Here is a 19,835-nt window from a genome sequence, read left to right as displayed (position 1 = left end):
GAAAATCTTATCAGTCTTTTTGTACTTTGTAGCATATATCAATTTGTATTTCATCAAGTTTGTCTATTTCAGACTTGGGTTTCAGCCAGAAGTTTATTATCATTATTATTGTTAATTTGAATCAAATCGTTTCTTTGCACTTTGATTTCTCAAAACTAGAGGGATTTCTATTCTTTTTTTCTTTTTATTTGTATAACACACACAACAATAGTCAATTGTTTTCGTACATTTGGTATTTAAATAACTGTAAAGTAATGACATATGTCATTAAAAAACATATCTCTTAAAATTTATGATCATTTTATAAAATATATATATATTAAATTTTATGGATGCATGTATGTATATAATATAAATGCTCAGAAGATAAATATTTTATGGTTTTACAACTATATGTAGGAATACGTATAAATATTTTATAATTGAAAAAAATCAAAATCATCTTTTTATTATCTGAATTTTAAAAAATCTCAAAAAATATATATATATAACATCAAATACACAATTGAAGCATAATGTTTTGGTAGTTCAAGCACATAAATAGAGAAAAAATATTATTTTTTTCATTTAAGTTGTTTAATAAGATAATTCTTTTGTAAAACTTTTATTAATGTCTTTTTTGTAAATAGCTAAACAAATACAACTTATTCTTAATGGCAAATAATAGTTTAAAAATATATCTTAATAAGAAATATAATAAGACATTTGCAATTCCTTCAAAATATGCATTGGAGTTACTAAATCTTCTTGAAATTATTTCTCTAATTGCATATCTAATAAGATGTGTATTGAGTTGAGACAATATTAAATATGTTTAACTAAATAAAGTTTATTCTAGAAGAAAATAGAAGCTCAACCAAAAGATTTATAGTAAAATTTTAAGATATAAAAAATGATATAGTTAAATATATTTTTTTCCAAATCATATAAAATGATTACATATACATATAGATATTACGTATAACAATTATTTAAAAAAAAAATTAAGTATAAGACTGCTATTCTGTTTTTTAATAAAATCAATTGCAAAAATTTAGGTATGGAAGTATTGAGTTTAATAGAATGGAATAAAATCAATTAGTTCAGTATTGAAATAAAAATTTATTAAATTATTTGATCAATGGTATAAACTTAATGATTATTATATCTAAAAATTTTAATACTATATATAATGATTATTATTTTTTGAAAATATAATAATAATTATGAAAACTTAGATTATTTTTAAACACTAAATCGCAAATTTTTTTTAATTTAAAGAATTTATACAAAAAAGACACGTGACTATTTTAAAGATTTTTTTTCTCAATGATTGGTGCAAATTTGGAGGAATATCAAATAACAAGGATGTTTTGAATCTATTATAAAATTGATCAAAAGAGGCATATTTTATTTTTTCTATTATAATATCTTATGACTTTCTATCTGATGTAAATAAAAATAAAATTTAAAGGTTTTTTTGATATTTTAATATTCTAAAAATATTTTCATTATTTTATATTTTTATAAAATATTGTATTTAAAAATGTATGTGATTGAATTTTATATTATTTCAATGATACTTAAATGATTTTTTATATTATCGGTTTTTTTACGTACATTAAATGATATATATATATATATATATATATATATATATATAGAATAATAATTTCAATAATCCTATTTTATGTTTTAGTTTTGGTTTTGTAAATTTAAGAGATATAGTTTTTTTAGGTGCAAATATGAATATATATTTCATGTGTAAAACTAAAACTTTAAAAGGTATATATATTTGAAAATAATCATAAAAAATAAATAATACAATTAATTCTTTTACTTCTTGTTAATAAAACTTGTGTATTTAAAAAAAAAATAGATAAAATTTTAAATAATATAATTGAAAAAAATAATGCAGATCAAATATAGTTTAAATTTATGCTATTTGGGATGTGTTTTTTATTTTAAATTCAATAATACAATTGCCACAGCATAATTGATAAAAACATGGTCAAGGGGCGGTGACAGGTCTAGGTTGGAATTAGGCTCTCCAGTGGTGAGCCCGGATTGATATCCGGATCCGAGATTGCGTCGAATGGATGTCGTTTATTCTTCGTCAGCTCCCAACAACGAAGTTACCCAGCGAAAAAGCAGCCCTTCGTTGATGAACGCGACTGTCCGATGGTCGGGGAATCCAAATTTGATATCCAGACCAGTGACGCCAAAAATATCTCGCAGAGTGAGGGCAGTGAGGAAGGAGATATTTCCTGTCCACTATTGATCTTCATCGTCGCCATCCTCAGCCACATCATCCGCAACGATGGCTACACTCCACTTGGTGTGCATCTATCGTCACCTTTTCTAACTGGCTCTCGGCATCGTTGCGTAGCTCGGCGCTCTTGGCAATCAATTGCGTGGGTCGTCACTTGTAGCTCGCTCCGTTGCCTTCCTATCGAGCCTAATTTCGTCAAATTCGGCCTTGTAACGCTCGAGTTTTGACCTTCTTTAAGCAGACGAATAGCTGCTGCTCATGAATCGGAGGATTTGTTTCGTAATTTAAGGTGCTGGTAAGCAGTGCCGACCATATTCTAAGCCCTGTGTATGATTCAGATTGTTTGTCATGTTTTGGAAACGGTTGCTGTCGTCGAGAGTATGCTTGATTTCAGCTAGGAGGGTGGAGTAGCCGGGAGATGCTGATTTGCCAGGATTGCTCATTTCAATTTTCTGTAGAATTTTGGATCCGTTGGTTTCTTGTGTTGTGTACTCAAGAGTAATGAGTTAGAGTAGGCCACGTTTGGGATTTACAATTCCAATGAGATGTATCTCGAGGGTGTAGTTGGAGTAGACGCTGTGTGGTGGCTCAGCCTTTTGAGTTTGATCTAGACGATCTTTGATGTTCTGCTGTGGTTGCTTCTTGAATGGTGTATTTGGGAAGCACATCCATTTCAAATTTCGTTGAAACCTTCGATTCAAAGGTGTATTGATTCTGTTATTGAGGAAGAATTTTCACAGAGCTGAATTAAGTCTTTATTTACACAGGTTTGAAAAGCGAGCTGTGAATGCAGTGAAGCGTTCAGAGTATTTTGGTTGAGGATTAGCAGTTTGAAGCTAGGGATGTGCATGCAATAAATATTTGTTGCTTCGTTAGTTATCAGATAGGGAATAGCTGATTGCAGTAGTTGAACTATGGCATTGCAATGCGCACAGCTTCTCATACCGACAGGTTTAAAGGCCAATAGAACTCTAAAGGTGGTAGCATCCTCTCGAAACCTATCCCAAGGCAGATTGTCACAGACTGGTTTACAGAATAGCAACTCTACCTTGAAAGTGCGTTTTTTGCGTCACTGTAAGAGGGACAGTACTTGGCATTCTAGACAGCTGAGTAGATTCACTGTTTGTGTGCGTGCGGGGGAACCAAAACCTACTTGGATAGAGATGACTCCAATTACAGGTGAAGCTGAGTTCAATGAGGTTCTCGAGTCGGGCAATCCTGTCATCATTGACTGGTGCTCTCTCTTTCTCCTCTCCTGCTCGTGAAGATTGGTTTCATTTTTGTCATTCGATTTATTCATTCTTATGTTGCTCTCCAGCATGTGATTTCATTGAGTTGTTAACCTGAGAAATTTAGGTTCAGCTTCCAAGTTATCTGCTCGGGTATTCTACAACTTCGCTCCATACGTAGTGAATGGAGGTTAAGCGAGATCTTGAGAGTGTATTTATTCTAGTAGAGTGCTGACGAGGTGCAATTGCCGAGTTTCTCTGTCCAGGATGGCAGCCTGGTGTAGAAAGTGCATATATCTGAAGCCAAAGCTGGAAAAACTCGCCGCTGAGTATCACCCTAAGTACGTGAAAGATTTTCTTGCACTGGATATGTTGTCTGTTGGATTTACAGTGTCTACCTCGTAATTGAGCAATTAAGAGATTTTGTAATTTGATGTGTGCATTTATGTCTCGCACATCTATAGAGTAAAGAGGAATATTGAGTGGACTGATATGCGAGGGTCTAACTTGATCGCATCACCGACAGACTCTAGAGCGATGTCTTTTTCATTCTCGTTGGTAGTTGATATCTTCTTTGATCATCATGAGGTTTCTTGCACTACTGCAGCATCAAGTTTTACTTCGTGGATGTGAATACCGTGCCATCAGCACTTGTGGCTCGCGCTGCGGTAACGGTAAGATTTCTTGTTCGTCATTGATTGTTTATGCTCCCTCTAGATCATCCCAGTACCTCTCTGAAATCCTAGCTCTAAGTTCGTCCCACCAGTGTACTCAAATGTAATATCTAATAGCACTCTACTTGAAAATAGTGCGAAAAGTTGAATTTTTTACTGGTTCGCATTCCCCATGGCTCATAATTTGCTGGGCGTAATACCCGGTCGATATCTTCCAGAAAATGCCAACAATCCAGTTATGGAAGAACAAGGAGAAGGCAGGGGAGGTTATTGGCGGAGATCAAGCCTGGCTGGTGTTGGACAAAATCCGGGAGATGGTTTCTGCGAAAAAGTGATTGTTTCCGGTTGATATTCAATAAGTGTTCGAGGTAGCGAAATGCAACAAACGGAATGCATTGAATTCGTGCGCGTCATTCTATTTTGTATTTTTAGTTTTGAAATGAATTGAGCAGCCTGCTGTGATGTAATGCTAGCTTGGCTGAGCTGCTCTGTATTTTTACGTGCTTCAGTTGCTCTGAGGAGGCTCTCAAACGCTTCTCATGTTGCCATCCGTAGCTTTCTGTATAACAATTATATCTACCTGTACTCACGTAGTGGATGTAGGTAATACATACACGATTTTGAAGAAAAGTCTACACTTTATTCCATTGTACTTTACATTGGAAAAATTGACATTGATCAAATGGAAAAACAAACATATCAAAGTATATCAATGTACTTGTTAAGAATTTTCCTTAGAAAGGGACTTTCATGCTTATGGTCTGGGTCAGGGCAATAGGTGGTGGCAGAAAAGAGGTGATTATTTTGCAAGGGAAGATTGGTTGCCACATGTTGAGTGGACAGATGAAAAAAAAAAAAAGTGAGTAAACTTGTACCCATGTCCATGTCTTGCAAACTTGTCATCTAAAGATGGGAAAAGGCATTGACATTGCACTCATGGAAGGCAGGTCAGAGCTAGGTACATGCCTTTGGGATCTCCTTGCAGAGAAAATCTCATATCCAAACCACTTTTCCCTCCTCTTCCCATGGCTAGTGAATCTATATTGAAAACTACAAATGTGCACCTTTTCAAAGGTTTTGAAGTGTGTGAATTTATATCCATGGTTCCACTGTATTTACTGCTCCCAAGAGTAGAAAACAACAGCAATTGTCCAATGGTATGGGAATAGATACATGAATGAGCAAGTTTTAGGATGTGTGTGTAGGTATGATTATTTATTTATTTACACTTGAATTCAATTTGTAAGTTTCTAATTGACAGCAGAGACTTTTCAATCAATATATCAACAAATGCATCTATCCACTAATTGCCTCATAACAAGCTAGAATTTTTTTAATCATTTATGTAGTAATTTACACTTCCAATTCTATTTTGGAATATATATATATATATATATATATATTTTTAAATTGCATCAAACATACTTCATACCTTTAAAAGATTGAATTATATATGCATATATAAATAATTGATTAATTAATGAATAAATCAAACAGGATGTATCTGTTGTGTAGATTAATTAAGGTACTCAAGAAACAAAGTATCCTATGGCCTAATATTACGTTTTCAAGTTGTTCTCAGATGCATGAAAATTACAGTACAATTTTATGTTGCAGGTTATCCTATCATTTTTTCACATTTAGTGCATGTATGATATAATTGCAGTAAATGCTTTTGGTATTCTGAGACATTGTAATTTCTTCTTTATGATATAAATTTTTTAAACATCTAAACTTTGTTCCAATATCCAAGATATGTGGTGCTTATATCAAATAGTTTTTTTTTAAAGTTGTGTTGATAATACCTTTCAACATTGTATAACCATATCCTATAAGATGGGTTTACACAAGTTGTCTTATGTTTGTCACCTAATATTCTTTTGTCAAAATCCAAAGCAACTTATTTTTATACATGTAATCTGTAATTACATATTTTTTGTGAGTAGGATTGGATAAATACTCCTAAAAAAAAATTAAATAAATAAATAGAAAGAAGAAGAATGCCTACAAAGATGTCACAAAAACGTTTTTTTATGGCCCATTATGCTATGGACTATTCATTATTGTATTTAGATATGACATTGTTTAGTTCCATGCATGATATGATTGAGTGAAATTTTTTAGAACTCCACCTCAAATTTGGCAATATACATAAAAGAATTGTTGCATAAGCTTCTATTCTTCATGCATTGATTACTATTCTTTGGTGCCAAATTCATCAAATAAGTTCTTTCTTTTTTTTACTTTTTTTGGCTTAGAATTATAACCATGAAACTTTTAAAATCAATCTGGAGAAACATATTAAATAATATTTTAATTTACTTTAGATCATAGATATTCCATATTAGTTATCTTTTTACATATAGCCAAGTAATACATTTAGTCATATCTTGTAATATATGGATAAATTTTAGAATCAATTATTAACTCTCCATATAATGGATTATGCTCTTTATTGATTTTTTTTGGTATCTAAAAAGTACTTGCTAAAATTGACAATTTAATCTTTTATGAAACTTGTGGTCCTTTAGATCCTTCTTAAAAATTTAGAAAATCACTAGGTAGATCCCTTCTTTTTGTTGCATTGACATCCCTTGTGTTGCACACCCCCACATAACAAAAAATAAACTAATTTTGATTTTAAATCACAATTCTTAAATCATAATTCTTGTTATATTTTATACTTTAATATTAAAATTTGAGATACTCTCATCCCTTTATATTCTATGGCTCCATATTATCTTAGTCTTCAATTCTTTTGTCCTTGCAAACCTTTGTCAAATTAATTTTTTGAATATTAAAAATAAGTTATGTTTTATCATATAATTTATAAAATATGTTATATTTTATCAAAAAAAAAAATCATCAATGTCTAATATATATATATATATATATATATATATAATCTTATTTAATATAAAAACTAGTTATTTTTTGTAAAGGTATGTATGCAGTGGTATGCGGCTTAAGGCATGTTCACACAATAAAAAGGAGATGTCTACCTAATAGTTTCCAAATATTATTATATATTACTTCAAATAAGTATAATATTTTAAAGTAGATATTAACATGGTATATATATATATAATAAAAAAATATATGTGAACTTAAAAAAAGTAAAATATATTTTATTTTTATTTTTATTTCTAAATGATAATTCTGAATTAAAATATAATATAATAATTATTTTATTTTGTTTTAAATCCTTAATTCTGAAATTATATTTCCTTTAAATCTATTTTTATACTTTTTTCTAATACTTTATCTAAAATTTTCCTTTTCAAACAATTAGTTTCTAACTTTTTGGTTTGATTAGGTGCATGTCTTTAATATTGGTCAAAGTATTCTAAAACAAGTTTTTATTTCTTCTTTAGTTCATTTGATATATCATTTTCATAACAACCACCTAAAATCTATTATAGGCCAACAACCAAAATATGAAACAACTTTAAGGATTGTAAATAGATCTCTAAATGTGACCCAAATGATAAATTTAATTTATTTTATGACTTTTGTAGGTTTTGACTTTGGATTGGAATTAAGCTTCCTTGTTTAAAACACCAACCTAGTAGTTTAAGTTTGGTTTGAAAAAAGCAACAAGAACTTGTGCATTTATGTATTTTTCTTTCAATTTTGTTTATTTTTACAAAAAAAGAAAGCATTCTTTCCAATATTGTTTTCTAAGTCAAATCAAACATTTTTTCACTCTTACTTGTTGAGATAAGTAGAAAAAAATTGTTCAATTACAAGTTCTCTACTTATAAAGTAAAGAATAGCAACTTCATTTTCCAAACTATCTATTTTAACATAAAGAATACTACAATCCACCACCAATCCATAAAGCTCTATTTTCAACACCACGACAATATCCTCAATAATATTCACACAACAATTTGTGTGCTAAGAAATTCTTTGGTTACATGTAATTTTTGTGTGACATGCAATCATGTACACATCTAAATATGCACACTCTTTCTAAATCACCACATTGAAGAAGAGAGGTAAAAGTTAAAAATCACTAACCCAACTCTAAAATTAAGACAACCAAAAGTCAGTGGTTGTGATGACTACTACTAATTTATTAGACTAATCTACAGGGCACTAGTGACACAACAACTGTGTGCGGGTATTGTTGTTGTTGTTGTCAAAGGGTGTGTCAGGCTGCTGCAGAGGAGAAGGAAGAGAGGAAGTGGGGTTGATCTCTCCTTCACCAGCATGGAATCCTTATGTGGATCTCATTGCCTGCCCCTGCACCCACCTGCACCACGCTCTGCCACCGGGCAACGCCATCTCTGCGCCAAGCATCCTCCAGAGTCAACCATAACTTTATAAATAATAAAATCAAAATAAAACAGCACACCCAAGCTTCGTTCCTGTAACAACAACGACCATGATAATTCTACCTTGTCGGGTGGTGTGTGGTTGTCCGTCTTGCTGTCGCCATCAAGATGCTGGTGCGCTACAGAAACACAGCCACGACAAAACAAAATAAATAAATAAATAAAAAAAACGTAAGTTCAGAGTGCGGTGAATTGTATTCTATTCGGAGGGCAGTGTGCTACTGTGAAGAAGACTCTCTGCTGACTGACTGCAGGATGGAGGTTGATTTGCATCTCATGGGTAGCAAATCGTGACCCAGTAATGTTACCGTGGGTTTGGTGAGCTGGGATTCTGAGCCACATTCCCACATGAGGTAATGAACCAGAGAGTCGTGGGCTTGGCGAGTACGTTCCAGTTTTTGCTGATACAAGTGACATTAGTTATCTCAATTTGAAATGTTCTTCTCGCCTAAAATACAGATTAGATTTTGTGAGGCGTTGTTCAAAGAGCTGCGTACAGTTTAGAATCGAGTGGATGATCTTGGTTCTGGTAAACATCTTTATTGTTGAGCTGCGAGACTTTATGGTCCGACTCATCTCAGGGGTTGTCATTCTCGGAGTGATAAGCTTGGAAGGGATCCTGTGCTTTTCAATTGCAGATGATTACCGGCCACTAGAAGCCGCAGTTCTCGTCCGGAAACTTGCATCGATATTTACTAATTTTGGATTCTGCCGTTGGTAGACTTTGCAACCAACGCATCCCGAGTTTCCGTTCCCTTGAAACCTAAACTAGAATCAGACTACCAATACTCATCAGTCCAAACAAGAGTCATTGCTCACAGTGAGTGAGATTTGAGTGAGCCACAAGCTGTGACATTCTTCAACTTCGCGTGGAATCAACCACAAGCAACTCCACATTTTTGTGAAGATCCTTAGGTTGCCTGAATTCTAGCAATGCAGGCAACATTCTAGAAGAGAACAAAAGGATAATTTTTGAGAGTTGGGTGATCAGGCGACGATGAGTTGTTGTTGTAGATTTGGGGTCTCGTTGTGCCGATGGCATCATTTCGCATGCGAAGAAACCGCATATCAGCAATTCAATGTTTTCGGTGTTTTGCGGATTACTATACAAGTAGATCATTCATTCATTCATGCAACACATGCTCTGAATTCCTTCAACAAATTGAGAGTCAAGACAAACTTAAGGGAGTCTTTATACTTTGAAAAAAAAAAAAAAAAAAAAAAAAAAAACTCTTTGAAATGTGACATGTTTCAAAAGCCTTGCTTATATTTTTTCTTCCGTTCTAAAAGAAAACTCTTGGTATTTGGTATTTGGGTATAATATAAAGTAAGACGAGTTTATATATTATTTAAATCATTTTTTTATTACAAGTTTAAATATGTTAACTCATATCTTCATTCTAGCCATTTATAATTGTGATAAGTATGAAAATATTGATTTATATATTTATTTATGTATTTCTTTATAATGGTTATTTTTAGTAATTTAAAATGTTATTTTTGGATTTAAAAAAAATCACCTTTTGAAATGGGCTTAATGGACAATACCATTCATGCCATGTAAGAAAAAGTGCATTTTTATCATATTTTTTTTCCTCAAGACATATGGACTAATTTTCCAAGTATGAAACCAACTAAGTGAGACTTCTATATCATTTGATTGATTGAAATTAAAAAGTTGTAGATTATCACTTTGTTTTCTAAGTAGAAAGACCTCATTAGCCATATTATGTCAATCAATTAATATTGAATCAAGTAATTAATTTGAATTTTTTGTCATTAATAAATATATAAAACTTTAAAAAATAAACATTATTCTATAATTAATATTATCTTTTCTTTTGTTTTTAATTTTATGTACAAATATTTGTCTACAAGGTAGCAAATGGCTTAGTTTTAAGTATTTAAGATTCTAAATAAGGTCAAAAAATAAAAATCTTAGGATAAAAAGTATAAATTCTACTTTATAAATACATCCTCATTTATAATTTTTTAATTAATTAAATAAAAATAATTTTATAATTTAATGGTTTTAATTTATTTAATTATATTTTTATTAGATATTATATTTTGTGTCAACAAAAAGAATTATATTCTTTGATCAATGTGGATCCTTTTATTTTCAAAGGTGCCTATATTTGTTGACTAATAATCATGTCATTACATTAGTTTTAAACTTTCTAAAAATAACTATATATATATATATATATATATATACATATAATGTATTCATTCTTCAACACAGAATGTCCATTGAAGTCTAAAAGCAGCTATGGTATATTTTTAGCATTATTTTACATAAATCATTCTTCTTTCATAAAACTTCTATTAAAGAGCTAACTTGACCACTTCTACATATGTATCAAAATCATGTATTATCTTTATATTTGGATCTTGCTTATTCTTTTTCCTTACTTTTGGTTATTGTTGTGATATTACTAATATATTTACAATGTGTTTTTTGTACCACTTCAAAATTCTTCTATAAATAATTACCATTTTATTATTATTTATTTATTTTATTTTTTCTATAATAATTAAGTGAAATTTTTCATTCTAAAATTGTTTTAAAAATTTATACTCATATACTTGGAATAGACTATAAAGGAAAAAGCTTCCAAGGGTTCTTTTTAATATTACTTTTTTGTCTTTCCTTGCAATCTTAGCTTATTTTGTATAAAAATATCTTTAGTAACTTTTGATTCTTGAAGATCTAATTAATTTTTTTTCTTATTTTTTTATTTTTTTCTTCTTAAAATATTTTAGATGGTCTTTTGATGTTCATGTTTTTAAAATGATTTAATTTCTCTATGTACTATGCAAAAAAATTATAATTTAAGGCTATTGTAATCAACATATTTATCATAGAATGGTCTAAAAAGCTGTTATCTTCTCAAACTGAAAATTTTAAATATATTATTAGTCACTAAAACTTTTAAAAATAAGAATTTTTGGTAAAAGATTTTCCAGCACTATAAATATATCTATTCATGTTATATTATAGATATTAGATCAATTGTTTTCTAAAAACTATTCTACAAGAATAAGACATTTATGTAATTTTAATAGAGAGAGGTTTGATTTAAAATAGAAGTTTAATATTATAATCATAAATATTATTTTTAATGTATTTATTCATAATTTATTTCCTTCAACTATATAAAAAATATTTTTTTAAGCTACATCATCAAATATATTATATTGTAAACATATTTTGTAAGTACAACTTGCTATATAGACATAAGTTATACAAAAATACCAATTGATATATGATTGAATTTCATTCAAATTTTATAGTTATTTTGTTGAGATCCACAAAAGAAATTAAATGGTTATTAAAATAACTATTAAAAACTAAAATCCTCATTATATATCCCACAACCTTTATATAATTTTAGACTATCATTGATTCTAAAATACAATCTATTGTACCTTTTTGCACAATGTATTTAAATTCTAAACTTTATAATTACTTGGTTCTTATTCTAGAAATAGAATAACTTTCTTGAAAAGATTAATTGTAGATCATGCAATTACAAAATTGATTTATTTTATTTCAATTGCTAAAAATTTAGATAATATATAATACTACATACAGCTTTATAATTTTTAAAATTAAAAACATAACTATTTGATAAATTAATTAAAAAAACTCCAAATTTGTTTTATATATATATATATATATATATACATATAATTATATTTTTTCCTTTTAGCTATATGGGATTACAATGATTTGGTATCTTTTTTTTTTTTAAAGCAAGCCTGATGGTGGCTATAGTTGGAATGGACCATATTTAGTTACTGCATCTTTCATTGCTAATTTAAGTTTGAATATAATACAATAAAATCAATATCTTTTTTTTTTTTTTAAATGATCTTTCTACATGTGTGCATATTATTGTGACATGGCGAAAATGTTTTATTTCTGAAAACGTTTTAATGATTAAATTTATTATTGAACTTACTTTGATGTTGAATTAAAAATTAAAATAATTTTCTCAAAAGTAGATTTTTTTTTTTCTGTCATTAATTTAAATGCATTACTTGATATAAAATTTTCTTTTAAACCTCTAAATAATTGCGTCTCTTATTCTTTTAAATTCTTCCAAATAAAAGATTGCCAAGTGTTAGATTCAATCCTAAACATCCTTAAAACCGACATCATCCCAAATCAAAAGAAAGCACATGATTTTATAAAGATTCATATGCATATATAGAGAGAGAAATATAAGTTAATATCATTATTTTTTGAAGCATTGAAAAATATTTACATATGTATCGTCATGGAACCATCATCATCCACAAGCCTATTGCTCTTACCCCCTTCGTTCCCACACAAGTGCCCAAGTCCCCAATGAGGTTCCCAGCACTTGAATCCATCAGCCCAGAGCACAAGTGTGAACGGAGTTATAACCATACTCACTCCCATAGAGACCGTGTTCACACCTGGAGAGAGCGAGAGAGAGAGAGAGAGCGGGAGTCAATTCCAGGTGCCACGTGTCAATCCAGCACCCTGTGTCCACGTGGCATCCAGTTTTGTGTTCCCACAGTTTCAGAATATTAATATTTATTTATTAAATTTTTTAATAATAGAAACAAATAAATTATGTATTATAATAATAGTTACTAATAACAGTTTAATTTTTTATTGTTATTAATTACGGGTTTTCTAGAACAAGCTTGGTTCATGTTGGTGGTGCTCTCAGAAGCAAAGTAAAAGTATTATAATGAGTAAATAAAAGTTTTGGTATGTGAACATGAGTTGTGACAAGAAAAATTTGTGAGTTTTTTGTATTAGAAGAGCATGCTAACATACATATATAGTAATTCATACGTATTTAATGGCTCACAAGGTTGAAATAATGTTACGTTATTATAGTTTGTATTGTGCTATGTTTAGTTTTTTAACCAAACAACTACAACCTGTTTAATAGTTATTGCAATGATAAAAAAAAATTTAAGCAGATGCATGCTTTTGTTCACATTGTATTTAATGATGCGCATGATTGTTATTTGTATAAAATTATCATAAAATATGACCCCTTTTCTATACAAATCATATGCTTGAGAATAGATTTGAGAAGGGGAATTAAATGAAACTTACTATGACCTTTTTCTTTCCTAAAAGAACATATTGATTATTTAAAATTTATGTAGATTATGAGGTACAATAGTGAAAAAAATGGTGATGTGTAGGTCTACACTAAATATTGTGGATGCAAATGGCTGAATAATATTTCAACAACTTTTATATTATTACATTCTAACAATTGCACAAGTAATGCATATTAATACATCATGCACATTATTTGACATTTTGCACTAAATACAATAAATAGGTAAAATTTGATAATAAATCTTAAACAACTACATTTTTTATAATTTTTTCTAGAATTAATAATTTTCATGTCAATATACCGCCACTTAAAACAGATAATTGGTTTGTGGTTGATTTAAAACAATGTGTGTACAACTAAGGTACTTTTAAACACCTAAAATCAATCAATTACTGGTAAATTAATAGCTAGATGATTTGCAATTACAATTTTATACAGTAAAATTCTTAGAGTTATATTTTTAAATTAATGTTACCGAAATTAATGCTCATTTGGTTGACACAAATATTTCCTAAAAGTATTAATTATTTTTGGCAATCGAGAGCCGCTTTTTATGATGAAATGTTTTTACTCAAAGATTATTCGTTTGTGATCAATAAATTCTACACAAGTGTTGTTGACAATGTTTGTGTCAAAAAAACAATATACTATTTTCATAATAAGCCAATGAACACATGCAATAATATTATAAAAGTAATAAAATGCACTATATTTATTTTTTAAAAAATATATTAAAATACAGCTCTTCAACCATTATCAGATGTGTATAAAATCCTTAAAAGAAGATTTTTAAAAAGTAGATATTAATTCACTATTCATAAATAAGATACTCTTGATTATTCACATGACAGCTCATAAAATCAGTTTCATGTAATGATAAGTATGGATGATTTTGTAAGCATGCATTTTATACAATTAATAATAAATCTATAGCTATTTAGTGATTAAATCATTATCATGCTTGTAAGTTTTATACGAATTATTTATTAGAAGTATGTTTACTGTAAAAATTACTAAGATATAAAAAAAATTAAATATCAATGTATGTGTATGTATATTTATATTTATGTAGAAAACATACTTGACCACATATTATGTATGCATTTTTTACCCCCCCCCCCACACACACACACATATATATATATATATATATATAAATAAACACACACACACACATATATATATATATATATATATAAATAAACACACACACACACACATATATATATATATATATATATAAATAAACACACACACACACACATATATATATATATATATATATAAATAAATAAACACACACACACACACATATTATGCATGCATTTTTGGTCAAATTAAATGATATGATTTACATGTGGGAAATTTGTATGCAAAAGTACACACAAGTCTATTACATTTTATTTTTTTATTGCTATGTTTTAAATACAATTGCAAATCCCTTGATTTAAAAAATAATAATGTGCTGAAAAAAAATCAGTCCAGAAAATGAACAACACAGCTTTTGGTACATTTTTTGAATTTATCAATAAATAAATTAGTGTCACATAGATGGGGCTCAATCATTTCATAGCCAGGCACATTTCATAATATCCCAACAACAGTCATATGTTAATACAAATATAAATATACTTGGTTTCAAATCCAACAAACTAAAAAACTCCATAGTATAGTAAAACCAGAAAGCGCTCAATAATAAATAAATAAGTAAATACATAAACAAGGGAAAAAAGCTTAGAATTATGCAAAATCGTTGAAGATTTGACAACTCGGAATAAATCTCCACAAGTACAGAAATGAGAGATTTACACCACAACTTACGATAAAAGCCAACTTCTAGTGCAGTGATAAAATTTTGCACTTTAGAAATGTACTCTTACACCAAGTAAAGCAAAATAATAATAATAATAATAAATAAATAAATAACTACTCACCCACTTGGCCAGTGGATGATAAAACGTGACTGTTTTCAAAGCACTCTTGACATGAGAAAATACCCAAGGCACAGTTTTATTCATTTAAATTTTATTACATCAAAACCTGGGTTTAGTGCCCCAAAATGCTCAAAATACTCACACCCTGTAAGAAAGAGTATTGGGTAGTGTTTTTGTTTTTATGTGATTTTTGTGTTTTTTGTTTTAGTTTTTTACCTTCACAGAATGGCGAGACGGCGGGCCTTTGGTTTGCAAAGATCCGAGCGATCCAGGTCCACCTCGCAGTCATGAATGATGCGATCGGTGTTCCTGGTAATCCACCGAAGCAATTGACTCGGCACCAAATATATTCTTCCATGTCTGTCTTGCTCTTGTGCATCATTGCCATTGCATTTGCATTTGCATTGCATTCAAAGTCCAGTTGCAGCTGCAGCTTAAGCTGCTCAAGCTTCACCCACTGTCTGTCTCTCTCTCTCTCTTTATCACTCTCTCTCTCTCTTCACTGCTGCTGCTAGCTCGTGTCTTGTCGAGGTCGTTTCGCTCAGACTCCATAGAGCCAATGCCGTCCAGGACTCACATGTAGCGATATCCATACACCAGAAGAAAAGTGAAGTGAAGTGATCGTCGTCGATGCATTCTAGTGTGTGACCAGTGGTCCAGTTTGGGAAAAGGAGAATAAGAAGTTGAGAGAGCGAGATCGATGAGCTCATGGAGTGACTGTTGTGGTGCTTGCTTGTTGAAATCATGGCTGCGTGAGCCATGGTCGGCTCAGGGTAGGGAATCAGACGTTGGGATGCGAGGAGTGGAGATGATGATTTGTGCCGGCGATGGTTTGTGAGGTTTGTGAGGTGGAGGAGGAGTTTTATGAGGAGATAGATGGTGAGAGGGCGGTTTTATTTGTGAGGTGGGTCGTCGCAGGTGGTGGTGGTAGAAGTGGGACGTAATGGACCAGGTAGCGGTGCCGCCGTTTTTCCTATGTCCGATATCGCTGGAGTTGATGCGAGATCCTGTGACGTTAAGCACGGGAATGACATATGATCGTGCGGGCATCGAGAAGTGGCTGGGTTTGGGGCACAATACGTGCCCCACCACGAACCAAATCCTCGATAGCCAGGAGATGATTCCCAATCACACCCTCCGCCGGCTGCTTCACAACTGGTGCGCCGAGAACGAAGTTCACGACGTGGGGAGAATCCCCACGTTGAAGGAGTTGGACACCGACATGGTGACGCAGTTACTGCAGAGTATCGCTCAATGTCGGGAGATGGAGTGGTTGGATTCGTTGAGGAAGCTGCGGATGTTAGCGAAAGAGTGTGAGCGCAACAGGAAGCGCATTGCCGAGGCCGGGGGAGTTGGTACCCTGGCTGCAGCCATGGGGAGGGGAGAGATGGATATGTCTGTGGAGGCGTGCGAGGACGCTGTGGCCATAATTGTGCACTTGCAGCTCGGCGATGGCGACAAGAGGGCTTTGTCCGAGCCGAAGATGCTGTCGCATTTGGGGTTTGTTCTCGCATCGGGTAGCTTGGAGGGGAAGGTGAACGCGGCGGACATAATTCATGCTCTTTGCAAGGAGAATCCGCGCGTGAAAGCAGCTGTGGGAGATCTCCCAGGGGCTATCAGAGCAATCGTGAATCTCCTCCGTGAGGATCTTTACCCTAGAGCAGTGCAATCAGGTCTACGCTGCTTACAATCCATGTGCCTGTCGCGCCGGAATCGTGTCACTGCCATCAATTGCCGCACAATCACCACGCTTGTTGCACTGCTTCCCAACACGGACAAGCGAAACAAGGAGCGAGTGTTCGCGCTTCTGGAGATTCTCGCGAACTGCGCCGAGGGGCGGGAAGCGATCTCCAATCACGCGCTGGCCATCCCCGTGATGGTGAAATCAATGCTGGGTGTGTCCCACCGCGCCACGGAGTACGCCGTGGCCGCACTGTGGCTGGTCCTCTCTTACGCCTCCAACCGCAATGTCATCAACACGGCGCTGCAAGCGGGTGCTTTCACGAACTTGCTCATGTTACTGTCGAGTCAGTGCAGCCAACTGGCGAAGAAAAGAGCGCAGGATAGCGTCAAGCTCTTAAATGAGGTGGTCTTGGATACCTACACATGCAGGCATGTCGACTCTCCAGGGATAACTCATCACAGAAACACACTTTCCACCACCGAGCCAGTGTAGTGTTGTGTAGGAGCGATTAAACTAATTTTGGTTCGAAATGCCAGTGTCGACAAAAAAAAAATCTCGAAGAAGAATAAATTTAACCGCAGCGACGTCGGACGCCGACGTGTCCTATTTTTTATTTTTTATTTTAGGGTATTGCAATTACAAGGTCCTTGACAAAAAATTGTGCAACACATGCAGGAGGAAAGAAATGTAGTTTTTGATGTATTATAAGCACGAGGTTGGACATTACCAATCACTATTTGCAATGTCTGTCAAACAATCTCGAAGCTCAAACTGTCAAGTAATCTGCGAGAATATTTGAATTAATGTAATTCGCCGTTTTCCCACCCACCAAAAAAAAAAAAAATGAGAAATTGGATTGTTGTTTCCGCATTTGCAAAGCTTTGAGCTGCAGTGATCATTTGCAATGGTTCCACTTCCCTCATCATTGAATCAATTAAGCCCTTGTAGCGGGCGGAGATTACCCTTGCGCCACTGACACTCATTCCTACAACTTTCCTGCAAGTCGGGGTGTCTTTATTAATGTAATGATCTAATTTAGACAATACCACCTAATGAATTGACTGATCGTAAACCTAAACCCCCACCCCCTAATCAATCAATCTGGTACTTGTACGTTAGATACCAAAGCACGATTCCAGCGACTGATGTAGTGCTCATGTTGCCGCCTTGTCTTGTATGAGTTGTAATGGAACCAAGACAATGCACGACTTTGGTAACAACCCAAGTGATTGTTGAGTCGTTTATGTCAAAGAAAAGGTTCGTAGCTTCGAGGGAGCGGATAGTAGACTCTCTCTCAACGTTGAAAAGTTCACATCGCTACTTGTTCACCGAATTTTGTTAATCAGCACCATCTCTGAGGCTCACAGGAAGTGATCAGAACATGATGGGGTTTGGGGACCACTTGCCAAATCAAGGCATCAACCAATGAGCAACTCCTTTGACCAAGGGGCCTGGCAAGCAGTGCAGGAAGATCATTACCACTTGGGGGGTGGTGGTACGTTTGTACTGCACGACGACGTTAAAACATCAAACAAACTATTAAATTAGCGCCCTGGGAGTGGGCTTCGCTGTCCTGTCGTCAATTACGCGCAGGCCACCATCAAATCAGAGAAGGGTGCTGCGCCAGGACAACAAAAAAAATGTTGAATGCTTTGTGTTGTTGGTGCACTAATAAAGTTTTAATACCCAACAAGTCAGGCAGGCTCTAGGTTTACTTTTCGAACTTCTGGAGCAGATCTGTGTGAACGTTGAGCTCTGTAATTTTGGCGAGTACTGGTAATGCGAGTGTATAATGTACCACATGATGCTGTTTTCCACTTATCCCTAAGCTATAAAGCTGTTAACCTTCCACATTTCATGTCAGTGAGTCTCCTGCGGCCTGTGGGAAAGGATGTGAGGCGGGATTTCGTTGACCTGGCTGCAGATTCTCAAGATCATGTTAATTTTTGTGTATTCGGTGGACAGACATGAGCATATATTAATTGTAGAATTGCGGCAATTATTGATTACCTATCTTTACATCTGTGTGTGTGTGTGTGTGGGGGGGGGGTGTATGCAGTAGCGTTACATTATCAGTTGACTTCCAGAATTGAAAGACTTCTTCATGCCAGTTGAGTGGTTAGTTACCAGGCAGAGGAATACATTCATGGGCACATACAAGAAAAGTGTGTTTGCAGGTTCTCAAAGTAGTGAAAATGCTGAGAATCATCCAGATCCATTTAACACGGCAGGGCTCTGCTTGTGATCTCAGTGTACTAGAGTCACAAGTCTAGCGGTAGCACTAAGTCTCGTTTGCTATGATATTTGAGCCAGTGGTTACGGTTCATGTAACTGGTTCTGCACAAGGAGTGGACTCTCTAACAATAGACATATGCAATTTGAAGTATTTAGTGTTTGGGGGTATTAATCAAGCTAGTGCAGAATCTTGTAGTACCTTCGTATGTGGGAGAAAGAAGCGACAACTTGTTACTACACTAAAATCTTCGTGGCTCATTACTGTGTCCTGTAATTGTGATGTTTCAATACTAGAGAAGTTAACTATGAGGTGTATCATAACATTTCACCAGCTCTTCTCATTCATCTAACTAAGTATATATATACAT

At 33.0% G+C, this 19,835-nt stretch overlaps 2 protein-coding genes across 5 annotated transcripts; both read left to right on the top strand.

The window, feature by feature from the left end:
• Positions 1 to 2,329: 2,329 nt before the first annotated feature.
• Positions 2,330 to 4,861, top strand: LOC112281825 (thioredoxin-like 3-2, chloroplastic). Of its 4 annotated transcripts, none has more exons than XM_090249870.1 (5): positions 2,330 to 2,540; positions 3,413 to 3,485; positions 3,747 to 3,821; positions 4,088 to 4,154; positions 4,373 to 4,861. In XM_090249870.1, the coding sequence occupies exons 2-5, from the start codon at positions 3,415 to 3,417 to the stop codon at positions 4,487 to 4,489; spliced, it is 330 nt and encodes a 109-aa protein (XP_090105996.1). In that variant the 5' UTR covers positions 2,330 to 2,540; positions 3,413 to 3,414; the 3' UTR covers positions 4,490 to 4,861. The 4 variants fall into 4 exon arrangements, with proteins under 4 accessions (XP_090105996.1, XP_090105994.1, XP_090105995.1 ...); XM_090249868.1 differs by having other exon boundaries at positions 3,019 to 3,485; XM_090249869.1 differs by having other exon boundaries at positions 2,330 to 2,546.
• An 11,408-nt stretch (positions 4,862 to 16,269) lies between these two features.
• On the top strand, positions 16,270 to 17,989 carry LOC112281097 (U-box domain-containing protein 26). Its single transcript, XM_024517271.3, has one exon. It carries the CDS (start codon positions 16,492 to 16,494, stop codon positions 17,722 to 17,724), a length of 1,233 nt encoding a protein of 410 aa, XP_024373039.1. The 5' UTR covers positions 16,270 to 16,491; the 3' UTR covers positions 17,725 to 17,989.
• Positions 17,990 to 19,835: the final 1,846 nt, after the last annotated feature.

This window comes from Physcomitrium patens, chromosome 4, assembly GCF_059467195.1.
Source record: "Physcomitrium patens ecotype Gransden chromosome 4, ASM5946719v1, whole genome shotgun sequence".
NCBI classification, from domain to species: domain Eukaryota; kingdom Viridiplantae; phylum Streptophyta; class Bryopsida; order Funariales; family Funariaceae; genus Physcomitrium; species Physcomitrium patens.
Note: the sequence above shows the minus strand (reverse complement) of the source record. Positions and strands in the feature narration are given on the sequence as shown.